A 24,754-nucleotide genomic window follows, 5' to 3' on the forward strand; every position below is an offset into this window, starting at 1 on the left:
GGGCAAAATAGAATGTGGGTATGGAGGGATAAAGGAAGACACCCAGCACATACACAAAAAGGCTGTTTTCAACTATTTTGAACACTTGCTAAATATTAATCTATCATTAGCTATGTATTCATTATAGAGAATAAAAGTGCATTTAACCTAAATCTCAGCTTCTGCTCACTAGCTGTATGAGCTTATTAAGGTCACTGTACTTACTTTTGTCAATAAAATGATGGAAACAGTATCAGTATCCTCTATAAGGTTGGTGTGAGAAGCAAATGTATTAATGCACATCAAACGCTTAGCATAGTATTCAATTATAATAAATGTGTATGTTTTAGTAGAAAGGGAGGGTCATGTTAGTATTGAAGTATTCAAGATAAATTTATGGGAGAAAAACTTAAAGTTGTAGGTTCAAACTGTAGTGAGTTAATAAAATGACTTGGCAAAAAGTAAAAAAAAAAAAAAAGTCCACATTATCCCCATGTTATTGATAAAATATTTCAAAGGCATACAAAGAAAGAAAACTATTAGGTTGGTAGAAGTGGGTGGGGTTGAGAGTGGTGATGATTTCCAGTGGCAGAAGGGTGGGCAGTAAAGACTTCCATAAGAAGGTCATGTTTCAAATGAGAACAAGGTGAACCATAAGAATAATAAGCTCAGGAAAGGTGGAAAGCAGTCTAAGTAGAGGGAACCCAAAATGCCAAGGCCATGGGGAAAAGGAAACATCACAGGTTCAATCAACTGTATGATCAGTAAGTGGAAGAGTAAAGGCGGCTTGGGGAGCATTGTGGCTAGGGATGGAGAACTTTCAACCACACTTTAAAAATTTGAATTACACTCCTTTCCAGAGCAAAGAAAAGCCCTGGAAGAGTTTTAAGCAGGGAAAAAGGCATGATTAGATTATCATACTTAGAAATTCATTGCTAAGGGGGAGGGGGCCATTATAAACTCTTGATTCAGGAATCAGGAAATGAACAACAACAACAACAACAAAAAAAACAGTTTCAAACCTCATTTTTACTATTTTGTTGTTTACAAAAGTTACACACAATTTGTCCTTAACTGTATAAGTGTGTGTTCATTCATCAAGATATTTATTGAACACCTAATATACAAATGGAAATATGTTTAGATAGGAACAGGAGGAGAAAACTCACAGTGTAAAAAGTGCTAAGACTTGAAAGGCAAAGGACACTTTTGAGATGTGAGTAAAATTCCAAAGGGGGAAGAAGCAGTGTCTGTTGATAAAACATGTTTATATGGCTGGACATACAATGCACAGGTAGTTTTTGAACTGCTCCTTCAACAGGAATTGCCTGAGCACCTCCTATGTGCAGGTATTATGTAGGTACTAGTGATATAATGGCGAATGAGAAAAGGCTTAAAATTATGACAATAACTTTTCTCATTATTTATATAATGGAAGGTCAACTATTAAGAGTGTAATGAGGAAGAAAAACAGCAGAACAGTGCCTTAACTTAAGGAGACTTGGAGACACAATCAAGTATTTTTAATTAAAAACTTCTCTGTGGAGAATAGACAGCCTTCAAAAGCTTGTGTAAACTGTGAATGAACTATATGCAAATATACTAGTGGCATTATAGCTTTCAAAATGACATAATAACTTTTAAAAAGTAAAATAGCTCTGAATGTCAAATGGCACCTCTTCCCCATAAAAAAACTCATGACCATCATGAATTGGCCAATTGATCCCAAACCTACCCACAAGCTAAATACCCATTCTTTACACTTAGTAGGGGAAATGCTTCAAATACAAGCAGACCTTCCCTTTGTTTTCTGAGAATCCTAGAGCTGACAGACCCAGAAAGACAGCCTAAGTCCACTTAGAAGCTAAGAATGTGTGTTCCCAGCCCAACAAGAAGTTTTCCACTTCAGTCCCTGATCATGCCAAGACATCACAGTGCAATAATGGTAATTTAATAATGCAGCCGGCCAGCCTCTGCCCACAGTAGAAAGCACAGGAAAATAAATGAGGCTTGCAAGCCAAAGAGGAAAACTTCTCTAGGCAGCGCCTGCAGCAGGGAGATACCTGGAAATGAAATAGTAGCTAGTGTCTCCATTCATTATGCAGGAGGCAAACCTTAAAAGGGAGTCTGGAAAGGTGAAGCTCTTAAAATGGAAATAAATAAATAAGTGATATGGTGGGATCTCTGAAAATGACTTGGAAGGACTGAATGTAGATTTTTCCAGGGGGATGTAGGAAAGTTTCATCAGATATCAAGGGAGGTAATTATTCCTGACTTGTGTGGGCACATTTGCTGGATAAATTGGCCTCCTCAACTCCATCTTTCCACCTGGGCACCAGATACAGAAACTAGGTTTAAACTCCACAGTGTTCTCTCTGGCTTTTATCATAATAGAAATAAAAATGTGCCCCAAGTACTTGGCAAATCAGTCTAGTGTTAGATGGGGACCCATTATATTTGACCTTCATGTTGATGGCTCTTCTGCCCAACAGAAAATCCTCAGAAACAGATAAAAATATATAATGTTGAGGAGGAACCCACTTCTAAGAGGAAGATAATGTTTTATAACAATATAAGAATTGTGTAAGTGGAAGTTAGTGATTTCTTTATTCTTTAAAATTTCAATTGTCCTCTCCTCAAATTTTTAAAATTTACCTATAAAGGATGGAAGCTGTTTACCCAACCATGATATTAACATGTTAAGCCATCAGCCATGCCCCTTCCTTCCCTGACTTTCCTCTCCAATTATCAGGACAACTCCAACATTTCTCCATCTTAGCTTCTTTATAGAAAAATTCTGACAGGTAACTGCCATCCACTATCACTTCTGAAACTGTAGAGAAATGTCAGAGGAGGAACAGTTAATTAAAATTGTGGAATCCACTTTGCATTCTCTCACAGTCAATAAAGGTACAATTAAAGATAGCTCTCAGCACATGATGCAAATAATGCCACGTTCTTAAATAACATTTGTTTGTTAAAGATCAAAAATCATTAATGTTAACTGAGTATTTGGAAAATATCTTGCTTCATTGACCATAAAACTCCTTTAGCTCAACTAGGATGGTGGATTGAATATTGAGATCCATTAAGAAGCTGTTTTCTAGCAATAAGCCAAAGAACATGTCTACAGTCTGCAAGTAATTTACAGAAATAAAAACTGTGCCTGAATATCCCACACAGGCTTCCCTGAGTTGTCATCTTTTATAAAATTTCCTCACACTCCCAAGTTACTCCAAAAACATTTTAAAAAGAAATGGTATAGAACAGCAGTTAAGAGTTCAGACTCTAGAGTTAAATGGTGTGTTTCAACACTGCCTCTGCTACTTATTAAACATGAAACTGTAATCACTTGACTTCATTTTTGGAGCCTCTGTTTCTTTATTTGTAAAATGAAGAAAATACCACACTTTATAGAGCTGCTGAAAGGATTAAATGAGATAATTTACATAAGACATTTAAGATAGTGAATAGAACCTTATAAAGGCTAATAAATGTCAGCTGTTTCTCTTATTCGATACTTTAATGATCAATAATTTTATTCCCTAAAAGGGTCTGGCAATTTAAGAATATTCATATACTTGATATACTGTTGCTTCCCCTTATCAATGGGAGCTACACTGCAAGACCCAACAGTGGATCTGAAAGCCAAGAAAGCTACTAAATGATTAACAGGAGAGTAGTACACCCAGCACAGATACACTGGACAAAGGGCTAATTCACATTCCAAGTAGGACAGAGATGTCATCATGCTACCGAGAATGTATGGTACACAATTTTAAACTTAGGAATTGTTTGTTTCTGGTATTTTCAGTTTAATAATTTGGGGCCACAGTTGACCATGGGTAACTGAAACCTCAGAAAGTCAAACTGCAGATAAGTGGGGATAAGTATATTCACTGATTTACAATACTGTAGTATTCATTTTTCCACATAATACTAATGAAATGACATTTCAGAATCCCTTAGTCCTGAACACTGCCACTCCTTTTTAGTTCAGATCTGCAAAGGAAAATGAAGGGGTCAAATCATCTCAAAATCTGCCAGCCTCTACCCCACCTTGCTTTATGAACAAACTCAACATGAGTCCAGCTGCACCTCTCAGGTAACTTCTAAAGTTCCTGATTTATAGAAATATTTATTTTGGGTCTTGGGGTTTACTTTTTCAGGTTTATCTCTTGGACAGCTTGCTAAAGCTGACAGTCCAGCAATTTCATTAAACTCTGTTCAATTTCAGCATTTTCAAAAAAGCATATAGAAACCACACTGGCAGTGACTATTAAAATTTCCCAGTAGATGCCAAAAATAATAAAAGGACACTTAAATGACCATTTTGAGCGGAGCCAACAGCATGTGGCCTAATTATCCAACTATGTGAAAAATTCTATGGATTTTTACCAGAGTACAAGTTTGATATGCACAATTCAGAACATAAATGGCCACCTCGCCATGGTATGTAGAGCTTTTCAAGTCTAAATATTAGGCTCAGGTTTACTGGCCTTCTAATTAACTTAGAAGAAATGATAAATGGGTTAGAAGTTGATATGGTCCACTGGAAAGACACTGATGAATGAAGTAAAGAAAACATCATTGTGTAAAGTACTTTCCCTTATTTATTTCCATTCCAAACTCTTGAGTTTGGCATCATTGTGCACATTTTACAGGTTAGGAAACCAGTGCTCAGAAAGGTAAGTGCCTTACACCAGTGAGTAAGTATCAGAGGGAATGTTTTGGTTTCCTTCACTCACCCCTTTACATCCATTCTCCACTCTTCTCTGCCGTTCTAGAGATCTCTTCTTTAAGGAACTTTACATATTTATTTACTTGTTTTTCTTTTTGAAACGGGGTCTTGCTGAGCTGCCCAGGCTGGTCTTGAACTCCTGGGCCCAAGTAATCCTCCCATCTCAGTCTACCAAATGCAGGAACTATAGGCATGCAACATCACACTGATTTCTATAGAAATTTATAGACTGAGCATCCATGCTCTTTGGCTTCTGTTGGGCTCAGACTCTGGTGGCCAGCATCAAGACATCAGAAGATCCTCCCATCCCATTTCATGTCTGTGGGTTTTCATAAGTGCCCATGTTCCTCTACCTATGACTACAGTTCCTATCAAAGGCCCTTCTTCTTATTTCCTCACTAGAACTATCATTGGATTCAAGTAACTCTGCTCTCTCCTTTTATCCCTTTGGACTTTCCATAGGTGCCTCACCATCGTTTTTGGTTCCTATAACTCTACACACATCTCCATCATTATTTCATCCATTAAACTCTCCTGTGAGCCCTCAGTTTGAGTGTGTCATCCTTTTATTTTTCACTTTTTAAAAATTTTTGATTCATTGTACATAAATGGGGTACAACTATCATTTCTCTGGTTGTACACGAAGTAAAGTTGCACCATTTGTGTAATCATACATGTAATGATGTTTGTCTCATTCTATTATCTTCCCTTCCCCCTACCCCTCATTTCTCTCTACAAAGTCCATCCTTCTTCAATTCTTCCCTTACCTCCTCCCCCACCCTGTTATGTATCATCATCCACTTAACAGAGAAATCATTCCACCTTTGGTTTTTTGGGATTGGCTTATTTCACTTAGCATGATATTCTCCAACTCCATCCATTTACCTGCAAATGCCATAATTTTATTCTTCTGTATGGCTGAATAATATTCCATTGTGTAAATATACCACAGGTTCTTTATCCATTCATCTATTGAAGGGCATCTAGGTTGGTTCCACAATTTAGCTATTGTGAATTGAGCTGCTATAAACATTGATGTAGTTGTATCACTGTAGTAAGCTGATTTTAAGTCCTGATTTTAAGTTTTGAGTATAGGCCAAGGAGTAGTGTAGCTGAGTCAAATGGTGATTCCATTTCAAGTTTTCTAAGGAATCTCCATACTGCTTTCCAGAGTGGCTGCACCAATTTGCAACCCCACCAGCAATGTATGAGTGTACCTATTTTCTACTGGAAAAAAGAGGATAGTCCTCACAGTTGACATTTTCTTCTCTTAGTTCCCCTGCTAACTAACATCTACCCATAGTGAGATACTGTACCATTCCCACATAGCCAATCTCAACACAAACATGTCTGTTAATAGACTTGTTTTCCAGAAACAAATTTTTAGAGCATAATTGAGGATGAGCCTAAATATATTGTTATCTGTGTATTGGTGGATAGTTTGAAACAGTAGTTACTCCTCATTGAAGGTTTTGCTTTCCACAGTTTGTCACCTGCAGTCAACCACCATTCAAAAATATTAAAGAGGAAATCCTAGATATCAATTGTTCCATCCACTGAAATTGTGTGTTGTTCTGAGTAGCATGATGAAATCTCACATCACCCTGCTCCATCCCACCTGAGACATGAAGCATCCTTTTGTCTAATGAATCCATGCTATGGATGCTACCTACCCATTATTCACTTAGTAGCTGTCTTATTGGGATCAAGTATCAAGAGTATTGCAGTGCTATGTTCAAGTAACTCTTATAAAGTAGATCAATGCTATTTCACGATGCCTATGTCATCACCTCACTTCAGCTCAGTATGGGGACATTGTATCACCTCAAAAAAGGGCAAGAATGGTACAATAAATATTTTGAGAGGGAGAAACCATATTCACAGAACTTTATTATGGTACATTTTACTACAATTGTTCTGTTTATTATTAGTTATTATTAATCTGTTACCATGCCTCATTTATAAATTAAACTTTATCATATATGGTATATATAGAATTTGTTATCTGTGGTTTTAAACATCCACTAGTGGGTCTTGGAACAGATCCCCTACTGATAAGGGGGAACAACAGTTGTGAAAAATGATAATAAGTTAATTGTTCAACAATAACGTATCAGATTAACCAATTAAGGTACATAAATATAATGAAATTTACAAATGATTAAAAATAATACCATATATATTTCATGACATAAATATATTCACAATGTAATACTAAGTGGAAAAGAGAACACTAAGCTCTATGTAGAATAAACCAATTTTTCTTTAAAAAAGAGAAAGGTTTAAAAGTCTCTTTCCAAAAGGAATAAGATACAAGCACATATGTAATTCTAAAGTGTCTTTAAAAAAGTCTAAAAAAGTTAAAATGCAGCCACATCCAATGTTTACAGCAACTCAATTCACAATAGCTAGATTGTGAAACCAACCTAGATGTCCTTCAGTAGATGAATGGATAAAGAAACTGTGATATATATACACAATGAAATATTATTCAGCCATAAAGAAGAATAGTATTATGGCATTTGCAAATAAATGGATGGAGTTGGAGAATATCATGCTAAGTGAAATAAGCCAATCCCAAAAAACCAAAGGCGGAATGTTTTCCCTGATAAGTGGAGAATGATGTATAAGGGGGTTGGGGGACAGGGAGTGAGAGAAGAATGTAGGAACTTTAGATTATGTAGAAGGAAATGAGAGGGAGGGGGGTATGGAAAATGGTGCAATGAAACAGACATCATTACCCTATGTATATGTATGATTATATGAATGGTGTGAATCTACATCATGCACAGCCATAGAAATGAAATGATGTACCCCATTAGTGTACAATGAATCAAAATGCAGTCTGTAAAAAATTAAAAAATAATTTTAAAAAGAATAAATCTGTATAAAAATTCAAAAAAAGTCAAAGCATAAGTGGAATTCATTTAATGATATATTTATAACCCAACATATGCAAAATAATATTTCAACATGTAAATAACATAAATTCATAATGACATGTTAAATTCTTCTTTTCCAGACCAAGTCTTAGAAATATTCAGTTCACACTTACAACATATGTCATTCACTCTTGCTACATTTTAAAATGCTCAAGAGCCACCAGTGGTGGTTGTTACTGGAGGCTCAGAGCTACCAGGTAAGCCTTAGAAGCAGGTGTGCACAGTAAGATTTTGGGATACTTATTTTTTCTCCTTTTTCATAATCACCATTTGTAATTTTACTATATACACATAACTACTTCTGCAATGAGAAAAACAGAACTATTTATAAATATTGTTAACAATGCCCCTCCCCCCAATCTCTGGAATCGTTTCTGGCTGATCTCCTTTGTAATTCACAGACTACAAGCTTCCTAGAAGTGCAAAAGTGCCACCCTTTCTTCCCCTCCCTTTCCATTTCTTTTGGATAGCTACCTAGCTTCAGCTCTTGGGCATATGAGAAGTGATCAAGTATTGCTGTTCTTCAGGCTGGCTGCTAAAGTTCTTGCTCTCCAGTGGTGCAACCAGGAATCTATCAGGATTCACAGCACTGTTTTAGCAGCTCTGATGGGCTTGTGGAAGGGTATGGAATGGAGCCAGAAACTGCTTAATTTGAGGTTAATTAAATAGTGATGACAAGCCTTAATCTCCAACTTGTCATCAGATTGTAAACACTGATTGCAGCTGCAGCAATCTGCAATAAACCTATCAAGAGAAATCTTGACCAGAATGAAATGAGAATGTTGGTTTTGCAGATGAAGCTGTGAGGTGAGGTCACAGATATCCAGGCCCTTGGGAGATCCAAAAGGAGAGAAATTGAAGGGACAATATGTCAGACCCGATTCCTGTCCAGTCCTACCAAAAGAAGGGAAAAATGTGCTGGATCCCATGCAGCTGGAGTCTGAAAGAAAGACCGTAGTGATGTAAAATCAGCAAACTCAGAACTTGGAAAACCTGCAGTAGCACTACCTCTGTTAGCCACTGAGGGGGTTTATATGGGAAAACATATGTGAACCACTACATGTTCTGAGGCTTCTGGACACATGGTTGTAGCACCAGAAGTAAGCCGCAGCAGGAGATCACTAGAGGGAAGGCAAGGATAATGACTACAGGGTATTAGGTGTTAAGCACTTCACGTACAGTCTATCTGCTAGTTTTCCTAAGTATTTTATACAGTGGGTATAATTTTCTGTATTTTAAAGAATACAATGCCAGATCTTAAAGAAGAAGTCTCCCTTTTCTACTGACATGTAACATGTGGGTAGACTTAACCTAACTCCCTAATGCAAGCTCCAAGGTGCTAGCTACTCTGCCTTGAGCTGTGAGGCAATACTGAATGCATTAGTTAGGTCTCCATCACTGTGACCAAAACACCTAACAAGAACAACTCAGAGGAGACAAAGTTTATTTTGAGCTCATGGTTTTGGAGATTCAGTCCATGGTCAGTTGACTCTATCACTCTGAACCTGAGGTGAGGTGGAACATCATGATGGAAGGCCAGGAGGAGGAAAGCTGCTGACTCATGGCGGCAGAAAGCAAAGACAGAAAGAGAGAGAAAGGAGCACCAGGGATATACTATAAATCCCAAAAGCACACCCCCAGTGTCCTACTCCCTCTAGTCACACCCCACCTGCCTATAGTTATCACCCAGTTAGTCCATTCAAGTTCTTAATTCATCAAATGGATTAACACACTGATTAGGTTACAGCTATCACAATCTGATCATTCCATTTCCTGCAATAACCCAAGCACATCTGAATGACACCTCATTACAAAATTATAACACTAAGGAGGTGGTTAAAGTGGAAGAAAGTCAAGTTCATGGGGTGGGCAGTTAAAAAAAAAATCCCCAAAGGGGAAGTTGCCAAATGAGGGCGTATGGATGCTTAGTAGAAAGGCATAGGTGTGCATTTTGCTAACACTTTTATCCTAAGTGCACCTCTGAAAGTCCCACTTGCAGTCCCACTTACATGGAGAACCCTTTCTCATTCTTCTAGATAAAGAACAGGACCATTTTCACATTTTCTGCTAAGCTCTTCCAAAACCTCCTAGTGAGACCGGCATTTTACATGCTGCATATGAAAGTGAAAGGCACTAGAAAGGGGCTGGCCCTGATGAAGGGCTGGTCACCAGGTCAAATGAAAAGACTTAAAAGAAATAAGTATCTTAACTGGATATGAAAAAAAAAATTGGAGCAGGGAAAGAACCATGACAGTTGTTGTCAAATAGTTAATAAACTAACATGTAAGATTTTAATCATGTATTTTTCCCTAAAGCCTTTAGAAACAAGTCAAATTGTTCATTCATTCATTTGTTTCCTTGTACTATGATAATGCTAGAGAATTAACAATGAGCACAAGTTTACCAGGGTATGGTCTAACAGGAATAATACAGTATAATTTTTAAAAATCACATGAATAAGTGGAAAACTGTTGTAAGTACTCAAAATAATAGATGAATGAGATATTATGATTTTACTTAAGACACAGGATTGGAATCAATAAAGAGAAAAACCAGGGGAATAATTTACAGTTTATTGTTTGGAAGAAGTTTCAAGCAACCCACACAGTCCAGAAATGATCCCCCACATGAGCATGCTTTCCTCTAGGCATTGAATATGGCCTAGCTGAGACAGGGAACCAAGGGTACATCCCCTGGTAACTTCTCAAGTCTCCTCTTACTTTGAGAAACTGACTCCACACTCTAAACAAAATATTTTCTTGGTTTGTAGTTAAAATTGACTAGATAGAATTTCCAGGAGAATCAGGAAATCTGTGCAAAGAATCGGTTTCTGTATCTATACAAGAGTCAAGCATAAGTGAGTCTCCTAAACTTCTCAGAAATATCCTATCTTCTCTTCACATTCTGATATCTATTTTACTCACTGTTCTGTAAGTTTCATGAGGACAGAGGCAGATGGTCCCACACATCACTGAATCATCAGTGCATGGCACACAAAATGTATTAAATACTGGTTAAACGAGTAAATGAATGTGGTACTTAAAGTGCATAGGCTCACTTATAAAAAAAAAAAAACTTCTGCTCTTGTGGGCCTTATAATTGAACTTTCTTGAATAATTAATGAACATGAAAGTCAGTCAATCACTTGCCTCCTGATTAATAGTCAGGGTCCCTTGTCCAAGAAGTCACTTAGTTCTATTAAAAATTAATAATTTTCCACTGAATAAATACACACTGTACATAGTACATCAAGGGTTCCACTTTTAATAAGCAATTAAGTAATGCAGAAAGACCAAGAGTCTATTAACTAAAAGAGAACTCCATAAACTTTCCCTCCAAGTCATCATTCATGTACTACCCATTTCTCTCCTTATTTTTAAAATTATTAGCTAAAGAAAAAGTAGTTCTGAAAACAGAATAAATGACATATACAGGCTGCCATATTTTGTTTAACATACACAGGCACAATGTGGTTTTGCTAAAGATTAGAAGGCTGCTATTCCTACATTAAGGCAAATCAATATGAAACTGAGACACTACATGTAAAATGGTAAGGGGTCTATTCATTGGAAAATTATGAACCATGCCATAAAACTTAGTCAGGTCAGAGCTAAATTAAATTATTGATCTACATTCATTTTCACTTTTCTGTGTGACTATCTCCTAATTTTTATAACATATATTATTGCCTATAGAGAAAATGAATCACTTTGTTCTAGGCTAGGTTGTTCGCTGAACAACAATTTTCTAAAATTAACTGTCTTCTTGGTAGCATTCAAGTTTATGAACTGTGCTCCCCTCACATGAACACCTAAACATTCAACATAAAATATACAAACTTTCATAGCATGAACTCCAAGGGAAAGAGGGCAATTTTCATTTTGTCTCAATACACAGAAAAAATGAAATGCTATTTCTTTTAACATCATTCCACAAACTTTATGGTTCATGATACACTACATTGATGAGAACAAAATGTATTCCATTGACTTTTTAAAATAACTTAACTGCATTGCTAAGCAAAGTGATGTAATCAACACTGAAGTATTTTCAATCTTTAGACCTAAAGCTTCCTCAAGATGCCGAAACTCAAATTCTATAAGTAGTTGTACCGATTACATTGGCGATTTCTTTAAATATGAAGAACTCTCATCCACAACCATCCCCCAAAGTAACAAAGAAATGTGTTGTAAATTTTTCTCTCACCTACTGAAAAGGGGAAATGTGCAAATGTTTTATGGGAAACAAATTCCACAGTCTTGTGTTAATCCATGAAAACAGGAAATTACATAGGAGTTTTTGGTGGGAGTGATCTTTGGTTTGTGGCTGTATTTAACCAATAACGTTTGCCTACTGAGAAAATGTTTCCTTTTTAACAAAGTAGTGTCAGACACAGAGGGCTCTTTATTTTCTTTAATAGAGATACACTCATTCTGACTTGTGCTCCAAATAAAGTAGAAATTATCCCTAATGTGTAGTTTGAACATTTGTATCAAAACATAGTGAAATGCTGTTTCAGACACTGAGGAGCAAAACAGGTGAGCTGACAAAATGTCTGCCTCTCTCAGGTGATGGAGTGGTCTGCTGTTTTTCACACTGACTGACAATGGAGCAGCAGCCAGCATTAGGGGCACATCCCACAATCTCACACAAATGCCAACCCCTGTCGCTGGGATGAGGGGATTCCAATATCACAGCATGCCTGAGGGACTGACTTTCTCCACAGGTCTGCTCCAAAGCACAGCACCCTTTGCACTAGAAATCAATGTCATCCAATGAAAACTCCAGGAGAAACTTAAATACCAGAAGCAAAAAAGGTCCCTTGTGTCTCTCCCGACTGTGTTTCTGCCTGGTGACAAGAGGCAATGAGAAAAATAGAACAAGCAAGGGCTGAAGGGAGAAATCTCAAAAAAAGGCAGAACTCTGAAGTTGGAAAGGGGCAAAGTTTCAAACAGGAAGAGACTCAATCTTCCTCTTGGAAAGAAATGTAAAATGCTATCTGAAAAAGGGCATCAGGCTCACTCCCCAGAGGCCCAACTGAAGGTCACTGATACTTTACACAATTTCTTCATCAAGTTTTGGCCCCTGTTACAGTTTGAATATGAGGGACCCCCCCCCCCCAACACTCCTGTGTTGACTCAGTAATGTTTTCAGAGATGAAATGATTAGAATATGAGAGCTTTAACAGAATTAGTGTTTTAATGCATTTTATGGTTTCATAATTAGAATGAACCAACTGGTGATAACTGTAGGCAGGTGGGACATGGCTAGAGGATACAGTCTAGGAGGCATGTCTTTGGGGTTAATATTTTGTCCCTGGTGCCTTGCTTACTCCCTCTGCTTCCTGTCACCATAAGGTGAGCAATTTTCCTTCTGCCATGCCTTCTACCATGATGTTTCACCTCACATTGGGCCTGAAGCAGTATAATGAGCCAACTATGGACTAAAGCTCTGAAACTATGAGCCCCAAATAAACTTTTTTCCTTGTAAGTTGTTCCTGTCAGGAATTTTGATCACAGAAACAAAAAGTTGACTAACACAGAAACAAAAAGTTGACTAACACAGAAACTGGTACCAAGAAATGGGGTTGTTGCTGTGACTAATCTGATCACAGTGTTCAGAAGCCTTTGGAACTAGTTTGTGGGAAGATTTTTGGGAAAATTTGGAAATGCTGGCTAAAGGAATGTTAGAATGTTTTAAGCAGAGCTTAATGGGCACTTGTAGTGGGACCTTAGAAGACCAAAATGCCAGGAGGAATGCAGAAGATACAGACTGTGCACATAAGGTTTCAGAGAGGATTTGTGGGAACTGGACAAGAGGCCATTGTGTTACGTTTTGGTGAAGAACTTGACTATATTTTGCCTATGTTCTGAGACTTTACATGAAGCTAAATTTAAAAGTGATGGACTATTTAATCTGGCAGAGGAAATTGTAAAGAACCATAGTATTCAGGCAGTGGCATGGATATGGCTAGAAACTTTTGGCCAGGTTTACCATGATAATTAGGAGAGAATTAATAGAGAAGAACAAATGTTAAAACTTGCAGTTTGGCCAGAAAAGCACATGTAAAACTGAGGTCAAGAAAGCTGTGGTTGCTAAAGAGATTATCATCACTGAAAAGAAGCTAAATACTTTGCCCAGAGACAATAGGAAAGATGTCTTGAGGGCATCTCAGAAAAACAGCAAGTAGATATCCATAGCAGGCTCAAGAGTGTAAAAGAAAACTCCTTTGAGAAAAGAGCATGGAGGCACAGGGCTCACACAGGGGTGCCTAGGAAATCATTTCCCCCAGATTCAGTTCACCATGCTCAACCACCCAGGCACTCAGCCTAATGCATCCACAGTCCAAGGGGACTCTGCTACTGCTTGAGCTAGTGGTAAATTTTGGTGTCGTCTAAATGGTACTGGTTCGCAGGAATTCAGAATTCCGGAGTTAAGGGGTCACTGAGGCTTCCACCAAATTTCAGTGTAGGCCGGGAAGGCCTGGAAGACCAGGAAGAGCATAGCAGGGTTGGAATCCCTACAGGCAGTTCCTGAGAGGTGAAATGATTAGATTGTTAGTTGTGACTTATCAGTAACTTAATTCATTTGATGAATTAATAACTTGAATGAACTAACTAGATGGTAATTGTAGGTAGGTGGGGCATGGATGGAGGAAATAGGTCACTGGGCATGGATTTTGTGGTTTATATTTTGTTCCTGTGTCTCTTGTTCTTTCTGCTTCCTGGCTGTTATGAGTTGAGCAGTTCCTCTGCTAAACCCTTCTGCCATGATGTTCTGCTTTGCCCAGAGCAATGGAGTCACACAACCACACACTGAACTTCTGAAACTATAGGTCCAAAATAAAATTTTACTCCTCTAACTTGTTCTTGTCAGGCATTTGAGTCATAGCAATGAAAAACCAATTAACACAGTCCCATTGGCTTTGGTGTTTTCAGCACATAGTATGTACTTCATTTCTCAGGAGTTGGACTTCATTAAGCAAGCTTACAAGACCAACATATAAGATCAGAACATCAAAGTAGCAGTCTATAATTTGCTATATAATTGTTGCACACATGTCACAATGACCAGTATGTTCATTCCCTTCCTGTAGATGTCCTCCATGCAAAGCCAAATCCTAATCAGGCAGCAATTTGCAATGAATCTGAATGAGAGGAGTTCATTTGATGAATTGAATGTTAAATGGCACCAAGAGAGATGGAGTCACCGATGGGAGAGAAGACGCAATGTGTATTGGCTGCAGCTCCCTGCATCCATTGCCATAATAGGAATGGCCCTGCCAAGAGAACAATAAAGCTCCAAGTTCCTCATAGGAGGCCCTGTCTCCTCCAAAAAGAACTACATGAGCACTCCTTCCGAACTTCTATCATTGATTAACCACAATTTGGATGTAACAAAGTGTTTCTTTTGTTCTATAACACCTGCATCATTTTTCTCATTGCAAATTAAAATATGCTCATTGTAACAAATGAACAATGAAACAGTAGAATTAAAATTTTTCTATCTCACTACCCAGAAAATAATGGGTGAATAATCTTTCAGTTTTTTTCTGTGTATCCATCTTAGGAGGACCATACAAATTTCCATTTGGTAAACAAATAGATTGCTTAACAGTAGTTCCGCATGAATTGACTTGATATACATATACACAGTATGTTAAAGTAGGATCACACTTAAAGTGCTTGGTGATTTTCTTTCATTTATCAAGGGATCATAAATAGCCTTACTTGTCATTAAGTAATATCATGACAGACATTCTTGCATATAACTCTGCCAAAACCTCTAATTACTTCCTTAAGGAATTCACCTGAATCTAGAACTGTTAGGTCGAAGGGGATATATACACCCATTCATCCATATGTTGTCTAAGGTTACTTTCACCCAACAACAGGAAAAGTTGAGTACTGTGCCTACACAATCAAAAGCCTACAATTCTTATTTTCTGGCCCTTTTCAGAAAGTTTACCAAATCTTGGTCTAGAGTCTGAAAGTAACTGAAAGGGACTGCAATAGTATACAGACTTCTCATTGTGTAAAATTCACAAGGACTTTAAGCAGACCTCTTTTATTTAACATAGTTTTTCCCCTTTAGTGTTTTTAATTGGTTCAAGGTTCTATGTGATATAACTTCACTATTGAAGAATAGTATTAAAGAATACTATTAGAGAAATGTAGCTTCACTGTAACTACAAAAATTATTATAAGCTAAAATATAAATGAGATCAAAAAAATAAATAGATCATAAAAATTCCTTTATTCAGCAATATCGCATAATAACCTATAATAAACATAAATATGATTTCTTAATCATTTAATGCAAAAATTGATTATTAAATAAAAAGACTGAAAGATTTCATATCTTATGTCTTTGATTCAAAATAGCTAAGAATATCAGACTAGATTCCCTCTTTACTCATAAGTACAATTCAGAAATTTGGCTAAGGAAATAACATATTGTACTTTTATTGAAAAAGAATCATACAGACCATGTTTGAATTATTATAAATTCCTCATTAATTAGATTTTAATCTACATGACTATAATATATGCTAGAAAACCACCCAAACACAAACTCTATGAGATGGTTTTACCACCATTACTTTGAGAGCCATTTAAAAGATTTTCTAGGGATAAAGATTGGGTGATTTATCATGGTTTTATGCTCCTTTAATCTGCTCCATCTTCCCATTGTAAAATAAATATTGGTTTTAAAATAAATGGTTCTGCCCAGGTTTTGATGAGAAAAATTGCTCTGTAAATCACAAGCTCACGTGTGCCAAACACTAAGTCCAATGTTAACTAGCCCATTCTGAAGAAAAATAAGTCAAATTCATGGACCAAAACCTAAGGAAGATAATTACTTAAATATATTATCAATGATGCAATGTAACTCATATCTCAAGTATGAGATATGAGTTTCCCTGCTCCATGTTTTTTAATTCTCAAAATAACCACAAGTTTATATCAAACTTGGTTCTTCAACTAGATTTTTTTTAAATGTGCTAAATACCTTAGATTTTTTATGATATTCTTTCCTACTCCAGTATGCAAGTTACAAAGCTAAAAACAAATACAAGCCTAATTTGGTGGTTATACAACATCTTCATCAAACACCTTTTTCATAGAGTGATGGCCAAATCAATTTAATAGTTACTTAGAATATTTCACAGAGCTCTGAGAAATGGAAAATGTGTATATTTTCCTATAGGAAGTACAGTGGTTAAAATGCTCCAGAGCTTATGAATGATTTAAGGCACTGTTTCACAAACTATCTATGATGTAAAATTAGTTGACTGTATTTTCCATTTTCAACACATTGTGGCTAATGAGTCACTTGTAAAATATAATAAAAAAATGTACCTAAATGTTGTGGCAATGCCAAACTGCTATAAAAATCTCTAAACCAGCACTGAGCAATAAAAAATATAATGAGGACCATATGTATAATTTTAAACTTTCTAGTAACTTTATTAAAATATAAACAGAAACAAGAGCTAATTTTATAATACTTCATCTAACCTAATATATCCACAATCTTATCATTTTAACATGTCATTAATATACAAATATTAAGGTATTTAATAATCTTATTTTATTTTTTATTTTGTACTAAGTCACTGAAATCCTGCAAGTAGTTTAACTTGCAGCATGTCTATTCAGATTGGCCACATTTCAACTATACAATAGCCACACATAGCTAGTAGTTACTATGTTCAACACTGCATTCCTTAAATCCCTACTCCCAGTTTTTGCACCTCCTACTTCCTGGGCTGATCTGTGGACCACACTTTGAGTAGTATTGTCCAACCACTGTGCCCTTCAGAATGCCATCTCTAAGTTTTTCTTCTGTATTTTCTGCCCAATATATCATAATTGAGGCTCCATTCCAGATAAGACCAATACTTAAAGAAATTAGCAAACTTGGGATGGGGTGGTGGCTCAGTGGTAGAGCACTTGCCTGGCATGTGTGACACCCTGGTTTCAATCCTCAGCACCACGTATAAATAAAAAAAAAAAAAAATAGGTAGATAAACAAACAAAATAAAAGCCATTGATGACTAAAAAATATATTAAAAAAAAAAAAGAAAAGAAATTAACAAACTCATGATTGTGGTTGCCTGTCTACTTTCTTTCAGGAAGGGACTCATCACCATGGGATGGATGCAGAGGTTTCTTCAGCTCTTCCTTCTCTAGAACCTATCCCTTTTCTTTCTTCCTTCCTTCCAATCTACCTTCCTTCCTTCTTTCTTCCCTTCCTTCCTTTGTTTCTTTCCTTTCCCCTTTTTTAAAAATTGCAATACTGGTGATGTAATTCGGGGGAGTTTTACCACAGAGCTATATCCTGAGCTCTTTTTTATTTTTATTTCAAGACAGGGTCTCACTAAGTTTCCCAGACTGGCCTTGAACTTGGGATCCTCCTGTCTCAGCCTCCTGAATGGCTGGGATTACAGTATGCAACAGCATGATCAGTGTAATTGCTATTCTGAATGAAGTCAGTTTTTTTCTTCTCATCCATGTTTTTATGCTTTCTCTACAGATTATGTTCTTAGGCATTTATATGAAGCTATTACCAAGGGGAAAATATTTGCACTTCACAGAGACATGTGAATTTAATTTAATGTATTTGGCTTGTAGAAACCCTTGCCATATTTCACTGCAGTCACTGAAGCTGTATAGCACACATTTCCACCTTTCCACCTGTGATCATCTATTGGTCCTTCATATCACACTGCTTTCACATATAGTATTCCTTTTGTCTATCTGTGGACCCTGTATCATGTCCTCACCAAGATAATGCCTACACATTTAGATCACAACCTAAATGTCATTTCTTTAAGTAACCTTTGCTAATCTGTCCTTTGCCCTATTCATGTTAGCTTCCCTATTAAACACTATCGTTTTACCTATATGTCACTTGTAATAGTTTATTTTTACACAATTGTAAATGCCTATTTTTGTAATGATTTGTTTAAGGTCTATCTCATTCATGAAAATCTGTTAGCACCAGTACAATACCCAGTACACAGCAGGTAACAATAAATATTTATTGAGTGAATGAATGAATTTCCATTCTAGAAAGCTAGATTTCACCTAGTCAGCATATTTTTAAATCTCTAGTCATGACAAAAGCTCAGAATATGTGTAATTTTTTAGAAGGTATGTTTTCATGAGTATTGTCATAAAGAAGTTATTCCTAGTGTATTCTTTTGAACTTTTATTCTCTAGTAGATCTATATTTAGGTGCCCCTTTTCTTTTCTATTTGTGTCCTTTCTCTTTCCTCCCTTTCCTTCCCCCTCACCTCCAAAGTTTATCAAGTTTGCCAAATATTAACATGCTTTTGCGAGTCTTTTGAAGAATCACCTTTTGCTTGGTTGATCTTCTCCATGATTCTTTTGCATTCTCTTTCATTTGATTTTGTAATATTTCATAATATTCCTTTCCTCAACTGTATTTGGATTTACTTAGTTATTCTATTCATACCTTTTTGGTTCAATGCTTAACTCACTAAGAACAAATCTTCCTTCATTTTTAATACATGCATTTATGAATCTATAAATTTCCCACTATGCACATTTTTACAGTACTGGGGGTTCTGTAATTTTTGTTGTTTAATTCCAATTAATGTTCCAAAGTATCTAAATGACAACCTGATAATTGAGGTTTGCTTTCCCATAGCAGTGCCTAAGTTTATCTTTTTTTTCCCATCAACCCTGCTCTGTTCTCAGTGTCACTGGCACCAAACAATCTCATAAAGTGACAGCTTTTAACTTTCAATATGTCAGCAAGCACATCTGGCTATTAGGTTGGCATGTCCTAATGCTAAAATTGTCCCATGTCTGCTATTGAGTTCTTTGGTGGAGATAATTTGCAATTGAAGATCGTCATGGAATACAGCTTTAATTTATTAAGTTATTTAATTAATGAAGACTTTGATATGACATCATAAAAACTCATAGTGTGGCAGAGTAATGGTCTATTTTAATCGTTATGGGCTAATGAGAAAAGAACAAAGGCAGAATTAGTATGTAAACGATGTGTTTACATCAAATGAAAGCCAAATAATATTACAGAATACTGTACTAAGGAATATTTCCCACTCTTTCAAATGAAGAAAAGTGGTGAAAGAATTGATGTCATCAGGAGAGGCACACTAAATTGAAAAACCTTTGCCACAGTAGTTAGTATAATCTATTATTCTATTATTATTTTATCAAAAATGTGTTACATATTTAACCAATAAATATTAAATGTGAAACACTGTTCGAGAAACTGAGGATAAAGAAATAAACAACCAAGGCAAAACTCCTACCCTTGTGGAAGTTATACTGGGATAATAATCAGATTAACATCAATCTATAATATGATGCAAGTCCTGTCCTATGAAGATAAACAAAGCAGAGCAAGGAGAAAGAGCATGAAAGGGAAGAGGACCACTTTGGTGGTCAAGGAAGGAAAGACAGAGTCTCTCGGGAAATGACATTTCAGTAGAAACCTGAGTATAACAGAAGGCAAAGACACATGTAGTGGGGAAGAATGACTGGCAGAAGTAATGGCAAATACAAAGATGCTGAGGTAGGAATGAGTTTGACACATCTGAAGAGCAAAAGAGCAGTGCATGTTGGTGGGATTGTAAATTAGCACAACCACTATGGAAATCAGTATGGAAGTTCCTCAAAAGATTAGGAATAGAACCACCATATGACCCAGTTATACCACTCCTCATTGTCTATCATAAAAGAATTAAAGACAGCATCATATAGTGATACATGCATGTCCATGTTTATAGCAGCACAAAGCACAACTCACAATAGCCAAATTATGGAATATTGTAATATGTACACTGGAGCTTTATTCAGTCATGAAGAAGAACGAAATTATGTCACTTGCAGGAAAATGGATGAAACTGAGAACATTATATTAAGCTAAATAAATCAAACTCAGTAAAGAATCATGTGTTCTTTCATTTGTGGAAGCTAGATAGAAAAAAAAGGAAAAGAAAGATAGTGAAATATCTCATGGAAATCAAAGGCAAACCAGTATAGTAGAAGAAACGAACCAGGGAGAGGGATAAGGGAAGGGAAGGGGAAAATACTGGGGAACAACATTGACCAAAGTATATTGTTGTATCATGTGCATGTATGCATATGTAAAAACAAATTCTACTATTATGTACAATTTTAAGGCACCAATAAAAAAAAAAAAAAGATACAGAGCTCTTCAGAAAACTGAAAGAAAAAAATGGAAGGGAAAGAAGGAGGAAGGGAGTAAGGAGGGAAGGAAGCAATGTAAATAGACCATAGGGAGAGAATGGTATGTGGTATGCAATGAGGGGGATAAAAAATGCCAAATCCTGAAGGGCCTTGAGGACATGGCAAAGAGACTGGATTTACCCCTGAGAATGATGGGAAAATACTCTAGGGCTTTATACAGTTTGTGCAAGTACTAGAAAGGGAGATAGGAATGATGGGTACCAATTCAGACAGGCTTGTCAATTTACTAGAGGAGTAGATGTAGTTTCCTCTGACTGAGACGGAATCAGCAAAGTGAGAGAACTGGGGGTAGAGGATGGAGGGTTAAGGTAAAAGAGAAGGTTTACAACAGTTGATTCAGAGAGCGGAACTATTAGTAAACATGTAGGACTGCCACATAGAGCTGTGTATCCATCTGATACTGTGAACATAAACTTAAAGTAAGGCAGTCAGCAGACTTTTGTATTTTTCTCCATCCAATCACATTCAAGCCCAAAGTAGGCAGAGAGCCAAGAGAGAGTCAGAGTTTTTCTAGATGAGGTTAACAAATATGAGCAAGATTTGAATATACACGTGGTAGAGAGATGAATCATAGCCTCTGCAATGGGTGAGGAGGAAAGTGGGCATGAGGGAGCTGAGGAATAGCATATGAAACCCCAAAGGATCACAGAACTCCAGTTGGAGTAGAGATACTAACATCATGTGAGGTAGCATCCCTGGAAAGTCAGGAGGTAGTGATCAGAGAGAGCGGAGCTTTCAAAAATATTCTGATGGTCAAAACAGTGTTTCTTGAAAGATCACTATTGGCATTTAGGGGTGAAATAATTCTTCATTGTGCATTATAGTCTCACATACAGAATGACACTGAATATCTTTGGCTTCTGTTCTCTAAATGCTAGCAGCATTTCTAACATTTGTAAATACTCCCTACTGCCTTGAGGTATTAACACAAGGCAAAAGTTTGCAGGGGAGAAATTCAAGGAACTGAGAGGCCAGTTATGGCTCTTTTGTATGATGATTTTTTAACAAAAATGATGCAGAATAGTGATGAATGTAAAGTCTGTGAGATAGGAGGCAAAACTTTCAAAGAAAACAGAGGAGTAGGCCATATCATAGCTTGATGGCATGTCCTTTAAAAGTGTTTCTATGGATAAAAAGGTACTTAGAAGTGACAATTAGGATGAAAGAGATTACCAAACCCACTAGACACTGAGGAAAAATAGCCTTTGCATGACAGAGTTACCAGGAAGTCTCCCTACTATGTGTAGCCAAGAATATCAAGCAAGGGTTGGGGATGTGGCTCAGTGGTAGAACACTTGTCTAGCATTACACTGAGCCCTTGGTTTGATGTACAGCACCATAGAAAGAAAGAAAGAAAGAAAGAAAGAAAGAAAGAAAGAAAGAAAGAAAGAAAGAAAGAAAGAAAGAAAGAAAGAAAGAAAGAAAGAAAGAAAGAAAGAAAGAAAGAGAGAGAGACAGAGAGAGAGAGAGAGAGAGAGAGAGAAAGAAAGAAAGAAAGAAAGAAAGAAAGAAACAGAGACAGAGAGAGAGAAAGAAAAAGGAGAAAGAGACGATCAAGTAGTGCTATCCAAAAGAACTTGTTATCATGGAAATGTAATCTATGTTCTCCAGTTAAGAGACCCAATATCCCAATATCCCCTACTGAGCCTCTAACATGAGTGCAGTATGTCAGCAGAACTAAACCTTTTGCTTTATTTAATTTTTCATTAATTTAAATGTAAATGGTTACATGTGGATAGTTGTTACCATACTGAAAGATAAGAAGAGTAAAAGGTGAAAGAAGAGCAGGTGTGGGTCTAGATAAATTTCTTGGACTGTAGCAGAAAGATGACAAAAGACACACTCAATAGCATCTACATTTTCAATGAACAGTTTTCAAAAAATTCATATTAATTTATTTCACCCTCCTCCCAGGCCAAATTCTGTACTATATTGTTATGGAAGACACTTGAAAAAATAAAAACCCTTCAAAGCCTGAAATACCATCACCAAGTAAGAATTATTCCTTCTTGTAGAAGCATCTGGTATCAATAGACTTTGACTATCACCTATTGTTTTGAGACCTATGTCCCTTTCTCCGAAGATGGACATTCTATCTGTAACAAAAGAAGAAAAAATGTAACTTCTAAAAATTCCCTATTAGAAGATTTTATTGTTCAGAAATCATATTTCTTGCATTTTGTGTACAAAAGAATATAAAGAAAGTTGTTCGTTGATATCCAAAATGAGGAAAAAGCATTCTAACTGGCTACAAACTGCATGCCTATAATTTCTGACTTAACAAGGTAATAAAATAATGTGGTCAGAGTCTGCTCCTCCATACAAACCCAACCACACGCAGAGACATCCAGAATGGTCTTGTGGTCATGCGTTCGAAAACTTGGATGCAAAATACAAGCAGTGCTGTCCACCTGCACTTACCAAACAAATGATCAATGGTAGTCAGGAGCCCAGGAATACTCACCCAATTGAAGAATCCCAACTTCAGGCAGGGGACAAGCACAGTGCAGGTATTATCTGGATATTGCTTGACACTGCCTTTGATTAGGAATAAAGAAACAGTGATTTAGTTTCTCTCAGTGCCTCCAATTTTCATTTTATTGTAATCAAAATACTCTCTAGCCTAGATAGGGGACAGAGTCCCTGGTTTAATATACCATAAATATATATTTAAGAAACAGGATCTATGGGGCTAATCAGCACAGCACTATAACTGTTTAGAGTCAATCTTTAGGAGATAAAGTTCAATTTCTCTTTATCCTTGAGGCAGAATCCTTATTTTGGATGTCCTTACTTGGATCAGGTGCTGAGTGTCCATCCTAGCCTCCACATCCCTAAAGGGGTCTTCTATATTAACCCTGGTTCTAAATTCCAGGGGTTTGCAAAAGTTAAGTAGAAGGCTTAGGAACTGAAGAGCCTACAGAGGTCTACAACACTAATGAGACACAGTCTACCAGATATCTAGCCTTGGAATCCACTTTGGGTCCAGGATACAGATTTATGTTTCCACTGTAATGAATTCCATGGTTTCTAGTACTTAAGCCAGGATTGAATGAAGGCTACTCTTGCTTTCCTCTTCAGTTTCCCCCAGTGGAACTTGAATCAACATGAAAACCAAAATGGATTCTGGATGCTCTACCTTCAATACTGGTTAACTCTTCTGGTCTGTGCTAGTTAACTCTTCTGGTCTGTGGCTACTGCCATGGAACAGGGAGACTCAAAGGAGAGTAGGTGAATGGATTGCTTAAGTCCATCTCAGCTACTTGGGAAAGACAAGTAACGAAGAGTAGCAGAAAGAAATTGAATTGATTCCAACCACCTCTCTCTGTCCACATGCCCCCTCTGGTGGATGAACTAATTAGTAATGCAATAGCTAAAAAATTTTTTAATAACTAAAATTTTAAATGAAAAGGCAATCCACAATAAGACAATCAGTTCCTGTAGAATCGAGTGTCAAATGTAGTGATTTAAGAAATGAGCTGCAACTGAAAAATCACTTTCAGAGGAAGCAGTGGGATGAATGATTTACCAAAAGGTCAACACTGCTCTTTTATCTTCACCACCCATCGGTTTCCATCACCCTCATTTATCCAGCACATAACAGAAAGTGGGTCATAAAATATTCACGTAAAAATTAACTTTATTTTGCAACATTAAAAAAAGAAATATACAGTTGGATATCATCAAAGCAGGGTATGGACTAGCTTCTCAATTAGGATTTCTTGCATACATTAGAAAAAATGTTGACATTTAAAACCCTGTTATAAGAGATAATGTACTCAGTAAGTTCCATAACTCTCTGCCTTAACCTTGGCCTT

The 24,754-nt window shown here is 36.7% G+C and overlaps 1 protein-coding gene across 13 annotated transcripts in view; it reads right to left on the minus strand.

Moving 5' to 3' along the window:
- Positions 1–24,754, minus strand: part of FHIT (fragile histidine triad diadenosine triphosphatase) — a 1,508,523-nt gene that overhangs the window by 1,180,631 nt on the left and 303,138 nt on the right. For 5 of the 13 annotated variants that reach the window (XM_079114465.1, XM_079114467.1, XM_079114464.1 and 2 more), the window contains one exon: positions 23,401–23,474. The exons of 5 other annotated variants lie outside the window; for them this stretch is intronic. Coding sequence is in view for 1 of the 8 variants with exons in the window: in XM_079114454.1 (XP_078970580.1) it covers positions 23,358–23,474 (117 nt within the window). In the remaining 7 variants the exon portion in view is untranslated. Of the gene's footprint in view, positions 1–23,357; positions 23,475–24,754 lie in introns of all 13 variants that reach the window. 3 more of the 13 variants (XM_079114466.1, XM_079114454.1, XM_079114460.1) reach the window with 1 other exon arrangement.

Source organism: Sciurus vulgaris, assembly GCF_902686455.1.
Source record: "Sciurus vulgaris genome assembly, chromosome: 16".
Taxonomy (NCBI): domain Eukaryota; kingdom Metazoa; phylum Chordata; class Mammalia; order Rodentia; family Sciuridae; genus Sciurus; species Sciurus vulgaris.